The sequence below is a fragment of the Etheostoma spectabile genome, chromosome 18, assembly GCF_008692095.1.
Source record: "Etheostoma spectabile isolate EspeVRDwgs_2016 chromosome 18, UIUC_Espe_1.0, whole genome shotgun sequence".
NCBI lineage: Eukaryota > Metazoa > Chordata > Actinopteri > Perciformes > Percidae > Etheostoma > Etheostoma spectabile.
Genome location: NC_045750.1, coordinates 19503111 through 19528631, shown reverse-complemented (window position 1 = coordinate 19528631; position 25521 = coordinate 19503111). Strand labels below are relative to the sequence as shown.

General features: G+C 41.6%; 1 protein-coding gene across 1 annotated transcript in view; it reads right to left on the bottom strand.

The window, feature by feature from the left end:
- Positions 1–9125: 9125 nt before the first annotated feature.
- bach2b (BTB and CNC homology 1, basic leucine zipper transcription factor 2b) overlaps positions 9126–25521 on the bottom strand; it is a 69087-nt gene continuing 52691 nt past the window's right edge. The window contains 4 exon segments of the mRNA XM_032542924.1: positions 9126–10899; positions 10902–10998; positions 12435–12641; positions 19962–21470. Of these exon segments, the coding sequence (XP_032398815.1) occupies positions 10502–10899; positions 10902–10998; positions 12435–12641; positions 19962–21470 (2211 nt within the window). The 3' untranslated portion in view covers positions 9126–10501.

Below are 25521 nucleotides of genomic sequence, written 5' to 3'. Positions count from 1 at the left end.
TTTAACTATATATTGAAGCCTGTTCTTGTTTTTAAGTGTGAGGGACCCAAACCAACTCACAATAGCAAAAGAAAGAATAGATTCAATAAAACAACAATAAAACATCCTCATAAAAGTCTTATCAACATTAAAATTGCGAAGCTTACGATAAAAAAACATGCGTTGATGTGACTTCTTACAAACAGCGTCAACCTGTGGCTCGAAGGTGAATTTGTCATCGATTATAATACCGAGGTATTTGTATTGCTTCACCACTTCGATGGCTTGATCGTTAATGAGAGTAGGAGAGAGGGTGGGGGGGTTCTTTCTAAAATCGATTAGCATTTCTTTAGTTTTTGCCACATTAATGTTAATAAAATGCTTCATGTAAATGAATCTACGTGTGTGTGTGTGCTCAAATATGGCTTCTGGAAATAAAATAAAGGATTAAAATATGAATGACTAAACAGACATTAATGAAGAAGTTCCCCAGCACATTGGCCAGGAGTCCTTCTTGATGCCTACTGTCTCAAACATCTCTTTCAGATCAGGTTGAGGATGATGGGAATGTCTTGCTGTTTTCTTCATTTTCAATCATGTCGCCCTCCATGCTACTATGTGCTAACGTTAGCGCAATCCATGCTACTATGTGCTAACGTTAGCGCCATCAAGCCTCAATGATTTGCTGTGAATTAATGCAGAATGCTGAATCTGTTGAGTTTTCTTAGTCGTGCATCAAATGCAACATACAGTAGATATGTTCCCATCCATTTAGATTGAATATGGTATTGATGACGTAAACATTAATAAGGATAACTCCAGTGAAATTATGTGAAACTTGAGGACTAGATTAGGACTGGATTAAAGCTGATTCTGGTGTCCAACTTCACCCCAGGTGTGTCTGTTAAAACACGGACGGAGACAACTTCTGTCCACTTGTCAATTGAATTATGGTATCTAAAGTTCGGTCAAAAAAAAAAAAAACTCATACGAATAAAGTGTTTATGCTTCATTAAGACCGACGTGCAAAGCTAACAGGTGAAGAACACACCAAAATCACTAGCTAACTTACTCTAAATGTGAAGAACTACAGACCATTGACAGGCTTAAGTGAACTGACAACATGAGTTATACGACTTACAGTTCTCAAAGACTCTCACACACAATCTCAGCTGGTTATCCTCCGGACAGCTTGTCTCCTTTTCATTTCTCTCACTTTTTTCTCCGTGTGGCGCGCGCACCCGCTCGCGGTGTGTGGCGCGTGTCCGCGCTCTTTTTCGACATGTCAACGTCTTGTACAAAACGAAAGTAACGAGCCAATTTTGTAAAATGTAAGGAGTAGAAAGTACCGATATTTGTGTTAAAAGGTAAGGAGTAGAAGTAAAAAGTCGCCACAAAAATAAGTAGTAAAGTAAAGTAAAAATATCAGAAAAATTCTACTTGAGTACAGTAACGAAGTATTTGTACTTCGTTATTTCCCATCTCTGTATGTAACAAATTACACAGATCAACAAAAGGAAAAATATCCTCTATATATGGCATCATCAATGGAAAGTTTATGATAAAACATCAACAAAAGGGACATGGGAGAAAGACCTGGGCTGTATCTGTGAGGAGACAGATTGGCGTCATCTAATGGAACACGTGCAGATTGTGCTAACCTCCACAAAACACATGCCAATTCAATTTAAAATATTCCATAGGACACACTGCACCCCCTACAGGTTGCATAAAATAGACAGCAACATCCCCTCCAAATGTCAGAGGTGTAATGTGGCCGATGGTGATCTTACACACATGCAATGGAGTTGCCCAGTGATAGAAGAATTTGGGAAACATGTCATTGAATCAACCTCAAGGTTAAGTTAAGTTGGATCCTGGGGGAAACAAGCTCTATTAATGTGAACTACTACAAGAAATACTTTATCTTACTTGCGAGCACTGCAGTAAAAAATGTATTCTGATCTACTGGAGAAGTCTGAGAATCCACCATCAGGATGACAATGGGTTAATGAGCTTGTGTCTTACTGCACACCTGATAAGATGTTATATAATGTGAGCGGAAAGCATGCAGCCTTTGGAGAAACCCGGGGGCCCTTCACAGCCAGTCTGCCTTCTCTGGACTTGGCTGACCCCGCTAGTGTGAGCCCTCCTGGACCGGCTTCAAATCAGCCCCCTGCAGCCTCGTCTTGTATAACGCCCTCATTGATGCATTTGTTGTGAGTAATGTGTAGACTCATGTACATGTGTATGCATGTATACAGATGGATACATGTATAAATCGTGTACAGATTGTGTAGATACAAAAATGAAAGGAAACTGAGAACCATACAAGAGATGAGGGTGGGGGGGTACTTAGTTTTTTCTTGTTTTCTCTTGATGTTCAAAAATCCAAAATCATCATCCTGGTTTGATGTGTCTGTAAGATCATACATTGTGTATGTTCCTTTTGTAAAACACAACTCAATGCATCAAACTGTGGACCCTTGCTACACACCATTAACATCTTGTAAAAGCTTCTCTTACTTAAAACAAATCTTAAAAATAAGAATGTACAAAAAAAGGTATAATTAAGTCATAGTATAGTGTGCCGAAAAGATTGATAAAAAGTCATAGAATAGTAGGTTGAAAAAAGTCATAGTATAGTGTGTCAAAACAAGTTATAAAATTAATTAATATAGTAATCACATAGAAAGTTGCAAAAAGCCAGACAAAAGTTAGGATGTTGCAAAGAGTCATAGCATAGTATGTCAAAAAAGGGAAAAAAGGTGTTAGTATAGTACGTCAAAAAAAGAAAGAAAAAGTCATAACATATTGTGTCAAAACAATTCTTAAAAAGTCATAGTATGTCGCAAAAAATCCTAAACAGTAGATAGTATGTTGAAAAAAGTCCCAGTATGGTTTGTAGAAAAGGGATAAAGTGTGCCGAAAAAAAACTGATTAAAAAGTCATAGTATAGTATGTCAGAAAAAGTCTTAGTATTCAATGTCAGACAAACTGATAAAAAAGTCATTATATAGTATTTTCTGTGAACTTTGTGTCAGATCGGTAATTGGATGGAAAAGTACTAGAATATTTTCTCGAGTAAAAGTAGTGTTACTTTAAAGACATTATGTTAAAATGACATAGACATAGATTCAATTTTGCACCTATACCAAGATACAACAATGTTAACGTAACCATTCCCTATGATGATGTTTTCCGGCATTTTATTGCGTTGTTGTGCATGTTTCAACATTTTTTTCACACGCCGCTTGGCCCGGCACAGGTGCAACCACAATCCGGACAGAGACGTCGTCTCTCAACACATTTCTCCATACTATAATAATAGTATAATAATAATACAATTATTTATGTGGTTAACACATTTCCAAACGTCAAAGCTGAAACTCTCATCGCCTGGCAAATACGTCACTGTGATCAGCCCTTGTTGTCAGGTTGACAGTTCAAGCCCCAAGTGTCACAAGGGGATTATGGTACATCTAATCAGCTGTTGTGGACCCCTTGTGTTTCTGACATCTGATTCAGATCACAGTTTGGGACAGCCATGTTATTAACTTTACTTCGACATGCTGCACGATGAACTGTCTAACCATACTCTACGTTATTTGTTAATGATTCAAATTGTTAATCTGAATCAAGTGTGTGGATGCAGACACATCTTTAAAATATGCAGGGAATTTGTCCACAGCACAGCTGACTGATTAGATATATGTATGATCATCTTGCAACGCCAGGGGCTCAAACTCAGAACACAGACTAATGAGCTGATCACTCAGACAGGTGTGTAGGTGCTAATACATGTCTAAAATATGCAGGATGAAGTATAAGATGGTCATTTAGTATCCCGGAGGGGTTGAACTTACAACCTTTAGGTCTGATCTCATTGAGCCGTCGGCCACATGGTAATGCTACTAGTAGTTTAACACTATTTTATGGAGGAAAAGGAAAAAGCAACAAATATAGAAGAAAAAAAGGAGAAAAATGGCAAATACATGAGCGTTCTGTCAGCAGAAGTGCCAAACATTCGCCATACTATCATGACTTTTTATTACATAACACACCATTACTTTTTCAAATACTGTACATCTTTCGAATTAATATACAATGACTTTTTTATTACTTTGTATGACATACGTCACTATGCTATGACATTTTTGTCAGACATTCTATACTATTACTTCTCAGAATATCTACAGGTGCTGGGTCGCTGTCAGACTCTACAACGCCTGCACTGCCTGATGATGTTGTAGTTTCTGTTCCTGTTTTCTCCCATCTACACCACACACTTTCTGTTAATCTTATTATCGGTATTTGTATTATTTTATTACAAGTACTTACTTTTCAATATTTATGGTCACAGGTTAATATAATTTATTTTATGCTATCAACTCTTGCTTCATTACTCTAATTACACTTTCAATTTAATTTTAACGTCCCTTACAACGCAATATTGTTTCTTGTATCATGGCAACAGCACTTTAAAATACCTTTTATTTGACGCCATTTTGCTTACTTCCAGTCTACCTTATATTCATTGTCTATTGTTTGCCTGTATTTCTTGTGTGTTTACTTGTTTGTGTGTTCTTGTTTTTTGCTGTTATTGAAGAACATGCTGCTGCTGTAATAAGGAAATTCCCCCCGTTGTGGGATGAATAAAGTATTATCTAATCTAAAAACATCTCCAGATTTAGTAACTGCAGAAATAACAAAGTCTCCTCCGCTGCCCCAGAATGGCCAAACAGACCAGTTAATGCAGCTTTCATACCGACCAACGAGGTTTTTAAAAAAAACATCCACAAAACACAACAATGATATGCATATTTCTTTATTTCATAAAGAGAAATGGTGTCTAGACAAAAGAGTCATTTATTTAACACTATTGAAATGAATGAAAATGGGGTTTGCACAATACCGTATTTACAATGGTTATTAAGTAATTTTAATTAATTAGGGTCATGTAGCATTTAAAAATGATAAAAGGTAAGAACTCTTAGTAGAGAATAAGCAAATAACAGCTATTTCCAATTGACACTATTAACACAAAACAGTCATCTAGAAAAATGAAAGAAAAAAACAACAACTTGAACTACAGGCTTAAGAGCTATTACATTAAAAAGGATGCACCAAAATCTACTAATACAATAATCCATAATCTGTGTAAAAAGCATGTAGAAAAAACACCTGATGCAGTTTGCTGATACAGTCATTGACCAGTTATGAGAGGTATGAAGGATTTCACAGGTAGATAAGTGTGAGAAAGTCCGCACTGGTGACTCAGGGATGGGGGCCCAGGCCCCTGCATACACTCACTTCACTTGAATGTGAACTATGGCCTCTGCAAGTTCTAAGGCAAATATCGGAGGTGCACTTATATCCATGTAATGCTGACCCATCCCAAAAGCTGGATTAAAGACAAGGTGTCTCTTTAAACAACATAAGAACAAGTACAATTGAACCGAGTGATTTTCACATGGCAAAATCTGATCAAACATGACTTGACATCCATTTGTAAACATTTTCCATTTTTTTTAAATTTTACTCAATGATCTAAGCCTGCGCATTCCACCAGGATACCAGATTTCCTTTATCAATAAAGTTGAGCAATCTGTGAGAAAGGCATGTTTTTGTTCATATTTTTTTTCAAAAAGAACAACCTTTGGAGTTGAAAAGCCAGTGTTTGTTTCAGAGAAGCAGCAACAAAAATGTTTAACTGAACAAGACAAATACACAGCAACAAGGTAGGAGCAGTTCCAGCAACAGCAACAACCCAAACCGTAACCCGGAGGAGTCCTCATATCTAAAATCATTTTAGGTGCTCATGCTTATTATTACTCTTACATCACTTAAAGTAATTCTGATCAATATTTTATATGAACACTGTGTGTAATGTTCATCTTTTTAGCCTCGTTTAGCTTATGAAACCAGCAATCTCTGTTCTCGCCAATCTCTTTTCCAGCAGCAGACAGCTGTTTTCAAAAAACAATATTTGTGTGCTAGCTGCTGATGACACATATCCAAAGTTAGAGACTAGCAGGTGAACATAGTGGAACCAAATCAATGATGTTGCTCTGTGTCTGCTCCATGCGCTAACATTGTAACATGATAATACATCAATGTTTTGTTTAATGGTTGTTCTGCAGCTCTAAGTTGTATTATCTAATCATTTTTAAGGGACGTTTGATTTGTCTCTCAAACAAAGCAAGTGAAAAAAAAAATCTGCTTTGGTTGTGATATAGAGAGCAGGTTCAAATGTTTGGGTTGGTTCACCCAAATGGTAAAAGCAATATGTTTTCACTTCCCTTCAGTGGTATCTAGCCATGCACATAGTTTGGGTTTTATTTACCAAAGTTTTGAGATTGTCTAAAAACAAAATACTGTTTACAGCAATGCGATTATCCGAGTAACAGATAAATAAGAATAACAAATAAGTGTTGCATTTCTTTAGTTTCCACCACAAAGGAAATCCTCCACTGTCTAGAGAGGAGAAAACAATCTCAACAGACCTGGACCAATAAAACACAGCTATCTGCATGACTAGATCCCACAAGACACAAGTGAGATTTTTTTTTTTTTTACTTGAACTGACCCCTTAAACAACAATAGAAATGTTGAAGATGCTGACGTGAACTCATCTCTCCTACCCCTACTTACTCTACTCCGACCAAACAGAGAGTCGATAGGTATAAAAACTGCTATGCAAAAACAAGAATGTGATCATTGTGGGATTATTGGGACATCTGAGGAGACACCCAGGGGCCTTTGTAAATCAGTATTACCCATGTGCATACTCTGCTGCAGGAAATATGGAAGAAAGAATGAAAAGAGGATAAAGGGCCGCACAAACATGAAAAACCACACCGGTCTACTGCTGTGTGTTGTATGAATGTGTGTGTATATATATATATATATATTTGTGTGTGTGTGTGTGTGTGTGTGCATGTATGGGTCTATGTACCAGTCTTTTAAAAGTTTAAAGACAGGTTTGTAAAATACACTTACTCTGTCTCATATTTTAAACTACATTTAAAATTTACATCAGTTAAAGTCAGGGAGAGAACATTTCACCAAACTTTAAAGCCCCAATTCCAGACGTATTTGGCCAAAAGTAGATTTTTTTAAGAATTAAAATGTAGCCATCTTAAAAGAGTTAAACACTGTGTTGAAACATGAGCCATATGTCAGGTTCACTGTCACTGTAGATTAAAGAGTATTCACTACAGCACAAAGTACATGGTCTTCATCAAAGGCAATACGGTTAAGTTGCTGGTCTGCATTTGTTTTCCAACACATGCATACATTATTGCAAATGTTATGTGTGATTTTAAATTGTGTTTTTTAAATTTCACATATGGTGGCCGACAGGGGCCAACGCACTGCGACTTAATGAAACTCACGCAAATAGACAAAACACGAGCAAGAAAACTTCTTCATTAATTTGACAACAAATGTGCAGCATTTAGCAAACGCACTGCAAATACACACAACACGACCAAATACAAACAACTCGACCAAATACACCCAACTCAACCAAATACACACAACTCAACCAAATACACCCAACTCAACCAAATACCCAAACGATGCAAAAAGAAAAGCACACAAACTCCGAAAACAAGGGCCACAAAAGCCTCTGCATCTAGAATACACAGCAGAAGTTCTCCAGGCCTCTAGGGGGAGCACTAAGTGGATTTTCTACCCCACGAGGAGAGAAACAGAGGAACAGAACACCTGTAAATATAAAGTCTATGTTTGAGATATGTTTTCTCTTGTTTGGTGGGTGTGTCTCTAGTTTACTGACTCAGGTCCCAGGTGTTACCCAATCAGCAGAGTCTGTAAACCCGTGGTAATAAAAAGGCAGAGTGCTCTCTCCCCGTGGGGGTTAAAATCAAGCTGTTGCACTTAGTGCTCCCCCTAGAGGCCGGGAGAACGTCTGCTGTGTGATCTGGATGCAGCGTTTTTTGTTGCATTTGTTTTCAGAGTTTGTGTGCTTTTCTTTTTGCATCGTTTCTGTATTTGCAGAGTTTTGGGCACTTGTCTGAGTTGTGTGTATTTGGTCGTGTTGTGTGTATTTGCAGTGCGTTTGCTAAATGCTGCTTGTGTTGTCAAATTAATGAAGAAGTTTTCTTGATTAGCTCGTGTTTTGTCTATTTGCGTGAGTTTCAGTAAGTCGCAGTGCGTTGGCCCCTGTCGGCCACCGTATTCACTGAACCGCCCTTAAACATGGCTGTAAGTATTTTGTCAGACTACCTTTAAAGTATGATGTCATCAAAAGGGGTAGGAGCTTTGAAACAGCAGTTCCATTATTAAACCAGGAAGGGGTGTCCAACTCACGTTTTAACCCCCAAAATAACATTTCTTTAACTTTATAATTCCCCATATACTATACGTATGAAAGCCTTTTTTTTAATACAGAAGGGTTTTCTTTTTCATAGCATGTACTGTAGTGAGATGGTAAGCTGCCTACTGGAAACATCAGCTTCAGCTCTTTATTAAGCTAAGAGGGATCTTGGATTGGGGCTTTAAAGAATCAACGAATAAAGCTTCACATTTCAATTAAACTCAACCTTTGTGCTAGAGCTCGACTCTGCCTCTAGTGAGCGTTGAGATAATTCAGCTTGCCTGTTCACACGTACAAAAATATCATTTGAAAATCAGACTGCTCCAGAGAGAACGCTACGAGGAAAACAGAAGCTAAACAAACTAACTTGGCCTAAAGCTGTCGACAGCATGCATGCACATCACAGGAGGATGTTCAAACCGTTAGGGCAAACAGGTTACTATCTTATATGATTGTTACTCAATTATTTGGACAACACAAACACTGCTTTCACGTCAAATGAACTCTGAATTAGCTTATTCAATTCTTAAAGAAATACAAACATAAGGTGTGAACACTCTCAAACAGTAGCTTCTTTTATGTGAAGGTTTCAGATACACTTTCTTCATGGACATATTTGTAATTGTATATTTATATAATCACATCAATGAGATTGTTTTCTCTTTAAGTGCCAATTTAAGTGCTCCAGTCTGAGACATTCGAGGGCTCTGAAGCATGAAGTGCTAAATGGCTTGAGCGCTTGGGGCTGGAAACAAAGAGCCTCATTTAAGTGAATATTTTTTCTTCTTTTTCTCAATATCTGTTAATTGCTTTCAGGATCAATTAGAAAACAAATGAAGGTATCTGTCTCTTATATACGTCGGCTGTGCTTTTTGCTATCTCTGAATACGGAAGAAACCAAAAGCATGTCTGCCACATTGGACACAAATATCATCGTCAAATACTAATATAAAATAGCATTTCCTCCAAAAAAACACAAGGCAGAACTCTTTTTTCACATTTAGAGAGGAGAGAAGCTGGCCTGAGCCTCGCGTTAAAACGCGTCTTGAATGTCTAACTTTTATACATGCATGGGGCTCAATATTTTACACGTGTGTTGACGCATGTGTCTGTATGTACTGTGTGTGTGTTACATGTGTATCGAGCTGATTTCCTGAGTTTAAGAACACTCACTGTGATGGGGAGCATTCGTTAGGCAGGACAGGAAACAGCAAAGCAAAGATTTTCCCTTAGCAAAAAGGTGCTTGATATAACCCCGTCAAAAAGAAACATCTAAGCCTCTACCTGTACAAAATCACTGTTACAGTCATCATGCTCTGTACTATATACATTTTTGCCAAACAAGCACTTGAAAGTCACCTTTACAACATCCAAATACAATGGTATTGCTGATGAGTGGGAAATAAAAATAGCCATTTAACCGCCTGTAAAAACCTTTCTTTCCTTTCAGTTCAGTGCTGAGGAAGGCAAAGGAGGAATGTTTTTCGGTAACAGCCTGTACAAAGTTCTCCTTTACAGAAATACAAATGCCAGACGCTTGAAGACATTTTTTGCATATGAACATTTTACAGTCTAACTGCATCGTAACTTCCCCGTGTACAGAAGCTGTATTCTCATTTTTCATGAATTATGTTGAACATTCAGAGGATTTCTTTTCCTGAGTTTGAACTGCTGTGACGAAAAGGGCCACTGCCATTTAGCGAGAGGAGAACCACAGACAGACAGACAGACAGACAGACAGACAGAGAGTGAGACAGAAAGAGGTAGAGAAGATTGATAGAGACAGAGTGGGAGGAAGAGAAGAGCCAATGTGAGAGGGAAAGGCAGGAACAGAGACACAGAGAGCTGCTGTTTAGGTCCGATGAGGTTCAGCTTGGAGTTGTGATGTGTGACACATGGAGATCAGAGTCTCCAGTGCAGAGGTTGCTGTTGGGGTGAGAATAGCACCATCAAAGTGTTTGGTGTTCCCACTCTGTCATGGTAAGAGGAGAATACCTGGAGAACAGTATTGCTGCTGTTAAGACAACTTTAGTGTCAACCGATCGAAAAAACAAAAAGACATAAATACAAACAAAGCTTGTTTTTCAGTGAACACTGGGGGAGGCTGAACATCTCAGACACCCCGAGGGAGGGTTTGTCAGAAGAGTAACATTAAATAATAAAAAAAAAACAACAACAAGACTACTGAGGACAGTCCTTCCTCGGCTGCTCGTCAGTCGTACATTTGTCAGTCATTTCCTGGCAGAAATCCACCGTTACCGTCTGGTTGGACTTCTCCAGCCCTGACTTTGTGTACAAGCTGGTGTCTTGGCCGTCCATATCTCTGTCTGCCCCGTTCCTGACGGCCGAGTCGGGCTCGCTCTCCGAGGGGCCGGGGGAGCCGTGGAAGCTGGGCTCGGGCGTGGCCGATCCGGAGAGGGCGGTGAGGTCGATGCTGGTGGTGGTGTTAATTGTGGCGGGGCTGGGGGGGGGCCTGGTCTCGTGGTCAGCGGTGATGCTGGCAGTGGAGTTGGGGGGCCGCTGCACGGGGCAGTAGTGGTGTAGAGACTTGACCTGCTCGGGGCTCAGCTGGACGTCCGGCACACCTCCTGGGACAGGCAGGAGAAGTTCTCCCACAGCTCGCCCATACACGCCTTCAGCTGGTTCCTCTCCGTCAGCAGCTTCTCCTTCTCACACACCTGCACACACACACACACACACACACACACACACACACACACACACACACACACACACACACACACACCACACACACACACACACACACACACACACACACACACACACCACACAATTTTTATCACCCATCACTTTGCATTGGGATTGCATCTTTTAAAGGCCAATATAAACGGGGGAATGAATACAGCAGGAAAACTGTTCCAATGTTCATATGGGCACCTGACTGTTGTTCAAGACACAGAAAATATCAATTCATACTTTAATGTCTCTTTCTTAAACTGTGCTGACATCTCATGTTATTATGAAAATGTCAGGTTGGTGCTGATTGTCCTCCTTGTACACAGCTGGAGCCGGCCAGTCCGTGAGGGCTTTTTTGAAATTGTAATTTCTGAAGGCTGACACAACAAATCAAACAATTTAAGTTTCGAACCCATCACAGTTTCCTCCAGATTGAACCTGAGCTTCACCACCCACCACACTGCTCTGTTCACCTAGCATGGCCAGCAGAGGGCACTGTGACGCGTGGCGGTGCTGAGAGAATGGAGCCAGGGTGTTTCATGGTCGATCCTACATCAGAATCCCAGGGAAAACCAATATGAGGCAGAATAATGCAAAACTATAATAACAGAGAAAGGTTATTATAGTTTTGCATTTTTCATTAGTTTTTATTATTTCGTTTTGACTTTTTGTTTTTCAAATTCAGTTTAGTTTGAATTAGTTTTCAAAGCAGGTTTGCTAGTTTATTTTTTATTTTTAGAAAAGGCTTAGTTTTAGTTTAGTTTTTATTAGTTTTAGTCTTTCTTTGTAATATAGGTTATTCAAAAAGGTCAGAAAAAGTATGGTTTAATAATAACAACAAAAACATCATACAATTTTAGAAATATGTATCCACAATGTATTCAACAATAACACCAGTACATAAAATGTAGCCAACATATGGTTATGAATATGTGAACAGTCTACACAAGCCGCAGCAGTGAGTGCGGAATGTGTTTGACGATTGACCAATCGAGCGTCTTCGTAGGGCGGGACTTGGCGTGGCCACAGTGGGATGGTATAGTGGGCCATATGGGAAAAATTTTCAGAAAGATATAACGTTACTTGCTCTATGAAAGACATTGACAAAGACGAAAAATAAGGACATTTACTCAATAATTTTATTTCATTTTAGTTGGTTTTGCAAACAGACGGTTATGGTTTTAGTTCCGTTATCGTTTTTTTTGTAATTCCTCGTTTTTCTTTTTTCTTTCAGTTAACGACAAAGTTTTTTCCCACCTAGTTTTGGTTATTTTGTTCATTTCGTTGACTATTATAACCTCGGCCTCGAGGCCCCTCCTGTGACTTCAACAGGTCTAGCAGATCCAATCTAGCATCCGTGTTTGATGGAGAGACAGGAGACAGCTGGGGGGGGTGTGGGTGAAAACAGCCGACTCACCAGTTTTCTGATCTCACACTCCAGGTTCATGATGCAGTCGAGCTTCCTCTTGCGGCAGCGCTGCGCTGCGATGCGGTTCTTGCTCCGCCGCCTCACGTCATGGATAAACTCCAGCTGCTCCGAGGTCAGTTTGTGCATTTTCACCAACATTTGGAAGTCGTTCCGTGGAAGATTCGTGATTTGATCTACAGGGAAAGGCAGCTTCACCTGGGGCAGGAGGAAAAGAAAACAGACATTATGTATAAAACAAATACATTTCATTTATATTTAACATTAATTAAGGTGGACAAAAGTTGCCCAAAATCTACAAATTGTGTGCCGCTTTTCACGTTTAATCCATTAACTTAATTTATTTCAATTTATAAACACAATTGATCAATTAAGTTAAGGATGCATTGTTGAACTCAAGGAAAAGAAAATGATTACATTTGCCAACTAAATGACACAGAAACGGAAAAAGGCAAATTAACTAAAAGCCTTTGTAAAACCAGTTTTGCCATTTTAAAATGTAAAGGTGTTCCCAGTTATTTTGGCTGGTTAGACCTGTGCTCAGGTTGAAAGAGTGAATCAGAATGATAGGGATGAATGTTGGGTAGAGTCAATCAAACTGCCACACAGACCTGAGGGAGCGGCTAATGTAATATTTTACATTTAAATAAATGACAATGGGTGTGCAAGACAAGGTTTTATCAATTTTATGTTGGGTTTATAAAATCACAATTTAAAGAGCAACTTAACACCCCATCTGTCATTGTGCCGCCTTCAGTAGCTGCCACCCGGTCGTGTTTTGGGAATGTTGTGGAGGTTGCATTATAAATATGCACAGAAATTACACATGGTGGGTTTTCAAGAGATGACTAGGTTATTTTTTAAGACCCAATATACACAGGATTTAGTATTTCTGCAGAGATATAAGTGGATGTGTGGAGAGGTTTTTTTTTAAAACAACGTATGACACTAACAGCATAATGTGTCTGGGTAGGGGCGGAGCCTTGAACTTTGGGGCAGAAATACTGGATTTTCTGTTTTTCAACGAATGTTGCCTGTTGTCATGAACACTACTATACTACTACTACTAATAATAAAGTAAAATAAGGAGAATGTAAATATAATTTACTAAGTCAAAAGAGTGGACTTATTAGTATTCAATCTTAGACTTGTTTTATTAGTTCATTAATTGATCATATTCAAACACTTTGGAAGTCTGGGTTTAATTCTCTATATTTTGGAGCTGCAGTCTCTTTAACATGATTAATATCTTAATTTAAAAAAACACAAGAACAAAAACATCAGTAAATTATCTGACTGGCCCAATAAACATCCCTTGTGTGATTTAATGAGGGAGATTAATGATGAGTTATGGCTAAATCTACCAGGTACACAGAGGAGAATCTACAAGGTGAGTCAATGAATCATGCCTTCTAACTGACTGTAGGGCACTTACTACACTTGACCACTAGATGGCAGAAGAGCCCTGCGTCCCAGCCTCCTAGAGCAGGACTCTGTGAGACTTCAGGGCTCCCCGCCTCCCATTTAACATGTAGCACATTCTCAAGCAGAGGGGAAAAGGTGATCCAAGAGAAGAGTCCCTTTCCATCTGTCCCTTAGTGCCTGGAAAGTAGCCAGTATGACAGATTGAGGGGAACAGTGACTTGTCAACCTGATCCAAATCAGTGTCAGGTGATTTCTGGGGGCATGAATATATACACCGTCTTCACAGGCTGCAGAACAAAAGAATTAGTGGAATAAATGCAGTGGTGATTTGGTGGTGCAGACCAAAATAGAACGAAAGCTGTGTGGCATTTCTTCACTGATGTGACACCATATCAATGGTGAATGTATGTGTTTATTCTCTTGTTCTCAGTTGTTCTCAGAGAGCCTCTCTCCCTCAGGTGATGGCAAACCTTACGATAAGCTCATCATAGGCAGATCCACCCCAGCGGTATCTGTGTGCACCAGGGATCTGTAGCTGTAGGCGGCGAGGGAAGCAGTTCAGGCATAACAAAGAACCAGAGGAAGACAGCCAGCTCTCCTTCTCCCCTCACTTTCCTTTCCTTTCCTTTCCTGTGGCTGCCTCTTAGGAGAGCAGGAAGTCAAACAATGGAGGAAGAGAGGAGAAAGAGAAGCACTTCCACAGTACGGTAGCAGAGGTGGCTCAGCTCTGTTTCCCAGCATCACCTGGTCTGTGACCCCCCCCCCCCCTCTTCTGGGGGATAAAGCAATATGCCTACTCATGACAGAATCAAAATGACTCCTCATTGAAGAGCACATCTACATGTCAATCTATCCTGGAGAGAGAAAATGGCTTGAGTTTCCTCATTAGAAGTGGAGCCCTCTGCGCCGCCAGGAGCCCCGTTTTCATCTCAGCGTGACATCTGCATGCAGACACATGAATAAATAATGAGCCGGGCTTTCAAGGCCACACTTTCGTCTCGCTCCTTTTCCAGGGCATGACAACTCCAGCCTCAAAGAGGAGCAGGAAAGCCATCAAACATCAGTATGAGCTGCCAGTTTGATTTAAAGCAGAGGGAGATGACTCTGTTTGGGATAGATACTTTGTGTACCATCATGCACTGCGCTCACAGAGGTGGGAGCTTTCCCCCGACAGGGTCTGATGGAGTCTTTGTCCAAACCAGGCTAGAAAAACAAGGGGAAGGAGACGCTGCGACCTTGTGATGGTTTCTTTCTCCCCCTCATCCACCAGTAACCAGTACGCAGGGGACGGTTAAATATAGCTGCTTCACCACGAGACCCAGTTCAGCAGCAAGGCTGATGACCGAGTACGCTTCAACACTGGTCATAAATTCAGACCAAAATGTTCTGGATTCACATTTCTTTCTCTCTTCATTCCTCATCTGTATCCTCAGTCACTGTCTTTCTCTGGGTCATTAGGCTGCAGATGGGGGTGAGGGGGAGGGGGGACCAGCACTGTGCTGGACCTCAGCCTTGACACCAACCACTGTTAAAAAATAAAGGATGGATAGAAAGGACAGGGAAAAAGACGGGTGAGATAATCATTTCCTCAGTATTTCCTAAAAGGATAGCTGCTTGACACCTCTGCTCCAGGTCTGTGTAGTTCTAACCCTGAACACTCAGATCCTGATGAAGGTAATGTGGAGAGGTTCAGTAGGAACTGTTGTGCCCCGGGGGTTAGAGTAATAATCTGCAACATTTCCACATAAATAAAAGACTGTTTTACTGCTCTCTTGTTGCGATGATATAGTCACGAATACTATCAATCTGTACTAGGTTCATAAAAAGCTTTCCTTACTGTATGTAAGAAGCATTCAGTGTGATGCAGAGATTGTCATGGAAAAATCATCTGATGCTTGTTACTTTACTGGCTGAAGAAACTGCAGTTTGTTTTGTATATTCACAAGAAGAAATGTGTAGTTGTAAAAAAAACACCAAACCTGTAGTACTGGACGCACTGTTTGAATGCCAAGTTATTTCTGGGAATTTGAGTGCAAAAACACCACAGCACTAGCTGTTGCAAAGACGTTGCCAAAATCAACACAACAAGAATCTTGCATATTACCACTGTAAGGTGGACGCTAAATGTCTCAGTTCTTCCAGGATGGAAGGTCCTCGGGGACTCGTTTCTGAGCTCCAGCTGGCCCTGAGAGCCCGCGTACTGTAACTCCGCTGCAGGAGCATCCTGATCCCCCTACACACTATCCTCTTCTCTGCAGACACGACAAATAAGAGCACAAAAATATCTCCTCTTTGGTCTCTATATTTGTCCCACTCCACTCATCGCTCCAGAACCTGCACTCCAGGGCCGATTTGGGGGGTAATGAAGAGGCACTGTATCTCATTACCTTGATACTACAGTTTTTGGAAATGCATTAAGCTAGATAAATATAGATTTCAAAGTAAAACGCCTGGGTAAACAGAACTCTACTTCTATCCCTCTGCGTACCTAAGGCTAGTAAATAAGGCTTCCTGTAATTCCTACATTTTTAAATTCAATACACTTGTTATATACAGATTAAAGAGGGAAATGAATGAGCAAGCATCTCCTAATGTTAAACTTATGTTACATACATCAGTGTGCTGAAAAGGCTCTCTTGTTCTTTCATTTTTTGTCTTTAACAGCTGCTCCCATTCAGGTACACTGATAACATAATGTATTACTATTAGATTTATTATATTTAAAGAGATTTCTTGTCCAGCTAACACTGATGGATGTTTTCATATTGCTTTAATAAATTACCCATAGTGCCCAGGGATTAAAAAGGCACTTGCTAGGATTACATCTGACATCTTATGCATATACGTTTATCACTCTGAATATGACTAAGACAAGTGCTTCACAGCTAAAATTGTGAATGGCAATTGGGAGTCCAACCACAGCCACGTCATATCTGGAGTAGAGCAAAGGTTCTCTGGCTGTGTGTAAGCCCAGCACAACTGATATTTAGCTCTGAGCACTTCCTGTCACACGTTCTTTCTATTTCATGTTTTGCTGATACAAACAAACAACAACAACAATGTGCTGATGTATCAGAACTACTTCCTCATTCCTCCCACTCGCTCAGAGATCAATATCTTCACGGCTGTGGCCAGAAGATATGCTCGAATGAGCTTGACGCCTCCACTTCAGCCAGGAGCTAGAGCTCTGAGACAGTCAGAGGGACAGATGCTGCTGTGTACAGATGGAGGATGCATTCTCAGCTGTTTGCAAACTCTCCTTCAGCGCTCTCCCATCCAGGTGGGATTGCTAGGGCTGTCCTTGACTAAAGAAATGTACTAAAAGAAGTTACCAAAATAAAGCAAAGCTGCAGTGACAAAATGCCAGAGTGCAATAAATCAGAAAACAGAAATCCTTTTAAGTTAAACTTTATTTTTGGGGTTTATTTTTATTTTTTCCAGAACAAACTTCAAGCTAGCAAGCTACACAATTAAAATGTAAACTAATATAATAATAATAATAATAATAATAAATAGGGTGTTTCCTTTTGCGGGGTGCAAATGTTCCAACAGGACAAGTCTCTTCCTATTTAACAGAACCACCGTCACTGCGTTCGGAGCGTAGCGTTCCGACCGTCACTGATTGGTTTAAAGAAATGTATACAACCCAGAGCGTTTCTTTCTCCTATCCCAGCATGTACCTGTGGTGCAGCCATACCTTACTCCACAGCGCTGTGGAAATAGAGCTGGACATGCAAGACTACTCTTTAGGAGACTGCTTTCTGCTGTGTGAAGCTGCTGATAGTTCTCAGATGGGGCTCATATGAACGCAACAGACCATAACCCCAGAGCAGGACCTGCCCAAGACCTCGAGTGACTCTGGCTACCTTGAATGACCAGGCTTCGGTCGGACTGTCCTGCACTTTAACTACTTCCTTCCTCATCGGGATTCGCTGTGTCCAGTCCGCAGTCCAGGGGTGCAGCTATTTTTACCAAAGCTGCTTCCCCACCCTGCCATTTGCTCTACAAACACAGTGAGGCCAGCCTTCTCCATGTTTGTTTGTATGGCCGCATTACAGAGAGAGAGACAGAGACGGAGAGAGAGAGAGAGAGAAAGAAAACAAGTGGCACCGGAAGCATGAGGTAGACCTTCTTCACCATGTAAAGGCCAAAGAAGAGTAACCTAAGTCTGAGCTGCTTTTTGGAATTACTTCTCTGTGATCACTTCAATACTAGTGCAAAATACTGTAGAGCAGACCGATCTGGGAAACATTCTTTCATGAAGGATCCTATCAACAGCTTCTGATAGTGAGTGGAAAGCTGGCAGATGACCCTGTGTAAGTCAATCGAGATTTGACAGAGGATATTATGTGGAGTAATGGAGCACCAACAATGGCAGACACATACTGTACAGAAACACAGTCGTACCCACACAAAGAACTGAAATGTCTCCCAGTCATTTTGGGCTGCTCTCCCAGTTGATAGCTGAGTGCTGTAAATCAACCCTACATCATTTACAGTGGCACATTCAGCAGGCCCTTCAAAGGCCCATAAATCTAATGGTGATGGGAGTTGTGTGCCATGCTAGGACGGTAATAATTACACATTACTGCTGAGCCTCTTTATCTTGCAGCTCTGTTTCAGCAGTGGAACTGAATTCTTTCCACGGAAAAGCTAAATCCTGTCATGTAACTCAAACCGCCGACTTGCTCTTTGAATTTGATCACCATGGCAACGAACCACTTTCTCTCTCTCTCTCTCTGCTCCCTCTGCACTTAGATAAGCCCTCTCCCCCAAACTCATCAAAAATAATTCTGCCTGCACCTAAAGCAAACATCACTGAATGTAATATCACACAAGTCAAGATGGACTGGTGCTAACATGGAGCTTCCTGGAGTCAAAAGGTTGTGTGTTCAAGCTCTGCAACTACCAAAATGTGATGTCACAGTCTAGAGAAAGTGTCATGTGAAGTCCTCATAACTGATTGTAGTGAGTGATGTGTAATTTATGGTAATAGCATTTCAAATCCCAACCAGGGAAACAGAAAAGAGCTCCTTTTACAAGCTCCTAACAGCATTCAAGAGACATTATGGAGATACAGGCCTGATATGCAGATGGAAATTTGAATCATTAATGTGAGTAAACAGCAGCGCAACAAGGAAGCAAATCTGTTCTCTGTAAATTCATTTTAATGTCTATTTATTTCCCTCAGGTAGGAAATCTGCTCATATTGATGTTATTACACCTGCGCTGTGCTTCAAGTGTGAATTAGAGGGTCCCTAGCTGATCTCTTCCTAGTAAACAACAACAGTGGTCCAGTCTGCAGCTTGCCCGCCTTGCACGTCTGCCCGTGTGGATTAGGGGAGGATGATTAGAGGATTGGCTATTCATCCTTGTCAGCACTGTTGAGCTGTGCTACAGTCCCGCCATGAGACAGGTCTGAACCTCTCGCCCACACACATTAAACTCACAGCAACTGCCGGCCATTGAACCTTTATGGCCATAGAACATCACTGCTGTAATGTTGTAATACCTTTTGCAACGCACTGCACACCTTCACTGTGGCTGGCTTGGCTAGGCTTCACTGAGAATTAGCATTATGCATATTTATAGGGGTGGATTATAGATGTCAGTGTTTCTGCTGGGATAATATGAGCTAGTTAGGGTAGCTGGCACTGACAGGAAGACAGACAGAGTCAGAGGGAATCACTTTAGAGGCCAGTCCTTCCCTGGGAGAATCCTGAGCCTTCAATCGCCTGCAGTGCCTTTCACACATATAAGCCACTCTCAGCTAAGATGATGAACCAATCACAGTCTGAAAAAACAGCACCACAGCCTTCTGCATCGTCGTGGTGCATTTGGGCTCACATATTCAGACTCATTACACAGATCTCCAGCAGTGCATAAAGCAGATTGATAATATCAAAGCACATCTGTGCCCTTTGGTGATGCTGTAAATCTTGTTCTTAACACTCCTGCTTCAATTACATGATGATTAAATGACTGCTAATGCAGACCCTGAGAGCAGGGCACTGCGATATAATTAGCCATGGTGGAATTGAGTGTAATGGCTATATTGCGTGGTACATGTGGAAGACAATGTTTTACACTTACCTCTGGCCCTCTCTCCTGCACATGGCAGGACTCGCTGTCTCCCTCCGAGAAGGAGCCTGACTCATCGCTGGAGTTGGTGACATAGGACTGCTCACATTTGATCTTGGGCCGCACCTGGTTAAAAAGGGCCTCCCCGCCCACACTTCGCTCCTGCTGGTCCACATTGAGGCAGCGCGCCACATTGGAGCATGGAGAGGAAGAGAACTCAAACTGGGGCAGACTGCAGGGGGAGCCTCCGCTGCCGTCCTCCGCATAGGAATACGAAGAGCAGGAGCTGGAAGTCCTGGTGCGTGTCTCACAAGGCGGCGAGCGTGGGCAAACTTTGATTGGCACTGGGCAGCTGGTGTTGGGTCGTGGGCGGCACAGAAGTGGGGGCTCAGTGGAGGTGGTGCTTGGAGAATAGGTCTGAGAGGTTGGGAGGGACTGACTGGCTCCTGCCCACAGGCCCTTTGGCATGTGGTCAGAGAGCTCCATCTCCAAAGAGTTCCCACCAGGGTAGGAATGTGCTGGAGTTCCCAGACTGTTGCAGGCCCCTGAGGAAAATATGACACTACGGCGATCTAGCTCAACTTCCTGTTTGCAGACCCCATCGCAGGAAGCGGATTTGAGGGACAACCCTGCAGGGAAACCATCCACATCCTTTGGGGATGTAACAGAGAGACCCAGCTCCCCTGTTAAAGGCCAGAAGTCATTTTTATGATCTCCCTGAGAGATTCCCTTGTCCTGGGGGCAGACAAGTCTGTTGGTGAATAGCTGCTGTGAAGTGTTGGGCAGACTGGGGAGGTCAACCCCTTTCTTGAAGAAGGCTCGGAGGCAGGATGGGGACTTGGTTCTCTTGGTTCTCTCCACAGATATGGGGCTATCCATCTCCATGGCTGTCACACTGTCCTTATCCCTGACGTCCTGCTCGTCTCCTGATAGGCACAATGAGATGGCCTCTTCCTCTGCCTGTGGTTCAACTTTGATCTGTGCCAAAGGCAGCCTGCCCTGAACCGGCAGTGCCCCGCTAACGCTGTTCTGTTTTAATGTGCTTGGAAAACCTGAGGTACTGGTGTGTGAGGAGATGTCATTGTGCTTGTTGCAAGCCCACTGGTATTTCCTGTACTTGGGGCATCGCGGCAGGTCTGACGCTCCGTGCCGATCAAAGTCCAGCCGGCCATCTGTGAAGTTACTGGGAATAGCTATTGCTAGCCGATCATCGTCAGGGTGTCCAAAGGAGGTGAGAGCGTCAGCACACCGCTGCGCTTTTGGGGAGGTGGGTCTTTCCACCTCTGACTGCATGCTCTCATCCTCAGAGTGGTTCTCCTCCGCCGCCACCTTGCGGCAGAGCAGCAAGCCATCCTCCTCGCTGCGCAGCTGAGCTTCCAGGAAGCGAAAGCATGAGTCCTCGAGGTTGTGCATGCGCAGGAATTCAGCACAGCGGATGACCTCCTGGATGTTTTCTCTGCTGAGTAACAGCTTAGCAGTGTAGGCAAACTGCAACAATGGAGCGAATCCCCTGGCAGTGACCTGCAAAAAACAGGGAAATTGCCAGAATTACCATCAGCACAGCCATTGTTCAGAGCACTTGGAGTGTGGTGAGACAACCCGACAGCTCCAACGACCATAAACAAACACTGTAAAGTACTGGTTAATCTTTTTATCAGGTCAGAACTGAACATTGTACACAGCGGTAAATAAGATCTGGTTCTCTGGGGATGTTGGCACGTTGTGTGTCCAGCCTCATATTCATAATAACAACCTGTTGGACATTCCAGCAGTTGACCACTGTCTGCCCTGTGGTTGGATCATTGGTTTTGCCTACACCCACTCATGTCACTGCTTTACATTTGCAAAACTCGTACTTACTTAAGGTAAGATGCCTAAGCAGTAAGCGCACTAGTGCTGCTTTATATTCCTTCAGTGACATGAATTTATTGTATGTCCAAAATGCTGGATTGCAGGAGGGCCAGGTGATGGTAATTGCTAAATAATAATCAGCAAAGATCTTTGTGACAGTGAATTACACCTAGGTACTTTGTACTGAGGTTTGGTATCAGTTCCAAAAACTTTCAAACTGATACCAAGCTCATGCTTTTCAGAACACCTTTTCATCATTTAACAAAGGAAGGCACAGTTCTTGTTAGTTAAATAATCAGGAAGTATTTGATAAAAAAAAAGTAAACATGATTATGAATCAGACCACACTGATGCCAGCTTTTGCACTTGACAGTAAACAGCTAGGGCGACAAATTAAATATTTAGGTTTGATACCCTGCCCCTATTATAACTGGGACCTTCAGTTAAAAGAGTTTTACTTTCACAACCCTGATTAGATGTGTCCAGCAGTGTACTGTAACCTAAGTGCCCTGTCTACCCCACAGCCTCACTTTCTGTATCCTCAGGTCAAGTGCCTATAAAGCCTAATGGTTTGTAAGACTATGGCTTATGCCTGTTATGGCCATGTGGCGCGGGATGATGGAGGGAAGCCTTCCATTTAGACTTAATACCAGATAATTAGGTAAACCCCTTAGCCTGCAGAAGTCCAGGCCACCCTCTGTTGTTGTTATCACAGAGCACACAGACGAGAGAAAGGAGCCAGAGGAGACGGCTTTAATACGAGGCTTGTCTGCTGTTTGGAGATCAGCGTGAGGTTCACACTAGGTTGCATTCATCACTTTACTCAGGCTCTAGCAACCAATCCCTGCAGCTTTATCCTGGTTCATTCTCTGATGACAAACACATTACTGTTAGTTGCCCGGGGAATGCAATCAAACCATGCACTGAGAAAAGGTGCGCTCACAAACACAATTGCAATGCATTCACATTGAATCTGAGACAGCCGTATTGTTTGCTCTACAAAGCACCTTTTCAGCGACTGATAAGGTACAGTTTTTCTTACAAGACTTAACAGAGGCTCACAGAAGTAGGGGATGATCGGCACAATGTGGTTTTAATGAGCCCACTGTTTACTGATTGTTTTGCTGCCTCTGTTGGGGAAACAAGAAGATGAATTACCTAAGGTGAAACAGTATACACAGTGTGGGCACTGCAGCAGCTTCCAGTGTTCCAGCGGTCGCTGCCAGACACCCCACTAGTAAAACAGGATTTTCCCTCTTTAGTATCAAGCTTCAAAAACCACAGATATTTGCTCTGTGGATTTTTCCGTTTGGAAAAACAACTAGCAGTTTGCACGAGGAAACGCAAATATGTCAGTAAGAAATAGCTTGAGGTCATTGGAGTGAAGCTAGGACCTTTTTAAATCATCTGGCTTTGTGGATCTTTAGGATGAAGATGAATACACATGTGCAATGTCTTGCTGTTTTTTTAAAGGTTTAAAACTAGGAGAGTCCATTTGTTGCTGACTTTTTTCATGTTCACTTTTAAACATTGTATGAAATTAGAGATACTACATGCTAGAGGCTCAGAACTCAACAGCATAATAGAGGATGTGTCTATGTAAATTTGAATGGAACATGGCCCCAAAATACAGACGGGGATTATGTGATTATAGAAGAGATATAATAATTAGAGCTTTTAATTGTAAAATAATCAACTTGGCTTTCAGCTAAACTCAATGATCTCCAAGGTAACAACTGTACTGAACTAAATCTGTGGTGGGATGATACTATCTACGGCTGAACCCAGCACACGCCGACAGTCATGATGCACTTGTTTAAAATGATCTTTAGTGGCACACATGTTGTCTGAGCTTGGGCAGTGTCAGTGCCAGCATTTTAAAATCACTGTCCACAGTCCACAGAGTTACAAATGTAGTTTTGGGGTATTATAAAAGCCCTTTTAACTAAGTTTGTGTATAGAATGTATATAGAAAGTGTTCAAGTTTCCGGAACTCTACAGGTGGGATGAACAGCATTCTTTTAAAATATATTCTCTCATTTGGTGGTATGATGATGGCTCCAACATCTCCCATTGGTGTTTATCTGTTCGATCTGGTGACTGTGAGCATACTGTGAGCATACATACAGATGTGTCATATCAGGATGAATGTATGTACAGTATGCCATCTTGTTTTCATGTCACAGAGCATGATGGCAACTTCTGTGTGTAACTTTCAACATTCATGTATTGTGTTGTCCCTCCAATTCACACTGTTCTCTTCCATGAACCACTGTTGCTTATGATGAGCCACTCCTCACATACAGTCCCTCTTAGAAAATGCTATAATTAAATGTTTCATATTTTAAACTGAAATAAACTGCAATTGTAGTACTGTAAAGTGAAGTTTTTCTTGACAGTCAAATCTTTCAATATTTCTTTCAACTGGCCCATGACAGCTTGACATAGTTCCCAGATGGGTTTATAAGCCACTACATGTGGCCTTATCTACAATCCCAATGTCGTGGTGACCACATTTAATCAACCATGCTATAAAAAGAAATGTAGATTTCCACTTGAATAATTCAATGTGTTTCGGCTTAAATCTTGCACATTTTCTCACATGTGCTGGATGTCTTTGTTGCTGTGACTACAGACAGCCAAATGTTTGAGATGTGAAACATTAAACCAGCACCAGTTTACAGATGTGTGACATGCTATATACACATCTGTTTGCATCCAGTGTCTAATGTTTGATGATATCTCTGTATTTTTGGATTTGCAGAGTGATCTTTAGCTGGGTACGTCCAGTACATGCACTGGCTGTACCCTCCCAGCATGCATCTGCTCTGAAGCAGCCTGCAGTGAGCTCTGGCTAAGTATAGTATCAATAGTATCAATCAGGCTTAATAGACAGTCCAATAGCACCAGGCACATCAGGAAGCTGCTGACTCCATATCTGTGAGGGGGGATGGTGTGTGTGTGTGTGTGTGTGGATGTGTTGTGAGTATGTGCTTGGGTAAGTGGGTGTGAGTGTGTGAGTCTGAGTGTGAAGGATTGGAAGGGAGGTAGCAGCTTTGAGTGGACTATCAGCTCTGCTGATGTGAACAGGTCATCCTCAACACACACACGCACGCACGCACGCACGCACGCACGCGCGCGCGCACACACACACACACACACACACACACACACACACACACACACCTGTATTTGCTACAATAATAAACCCATTAAATCAGACTCTTTCACTGTATTTTCTATTTCTGCGTTGAAGGGCTTCCACAGAGATTTACTATTATGCATCTGTAAAACCCGGTCTTTCAGTCCTAGCCCCCAGTTGGTTTCTCCAAGAAAGTTATTTCCTTAGAAATGACAAAGCCACAGAACAAAATTATACAACGGTTGTCACTTGCCGACTGGTGCTCATCTTGATGTGTTAAAAAGGTGTATTGTCACTTTAAAGAGGCACTTCCTTGTGAGTATATAAAGTGAATAATGCCTATGCATCCTCACAACTTTGTATCTACTTTATTTTGGGTGTTCCTCTTTGAGGGCAAACATGCAAACTTGCACCATGGTACATTTTATGTGAGTTGAAAATGTTTCATATTTGAATAATTCTACCTTAACCTGAGTCTTCATGGTTTTTTCATGATGGTATGGAAAATAGAAGAAAAGGAGAGTAACTGCTGGAAAGTAGCAAAAGGAATTTGAGTCTCCTGGTGAGTTCTGTGTCTGA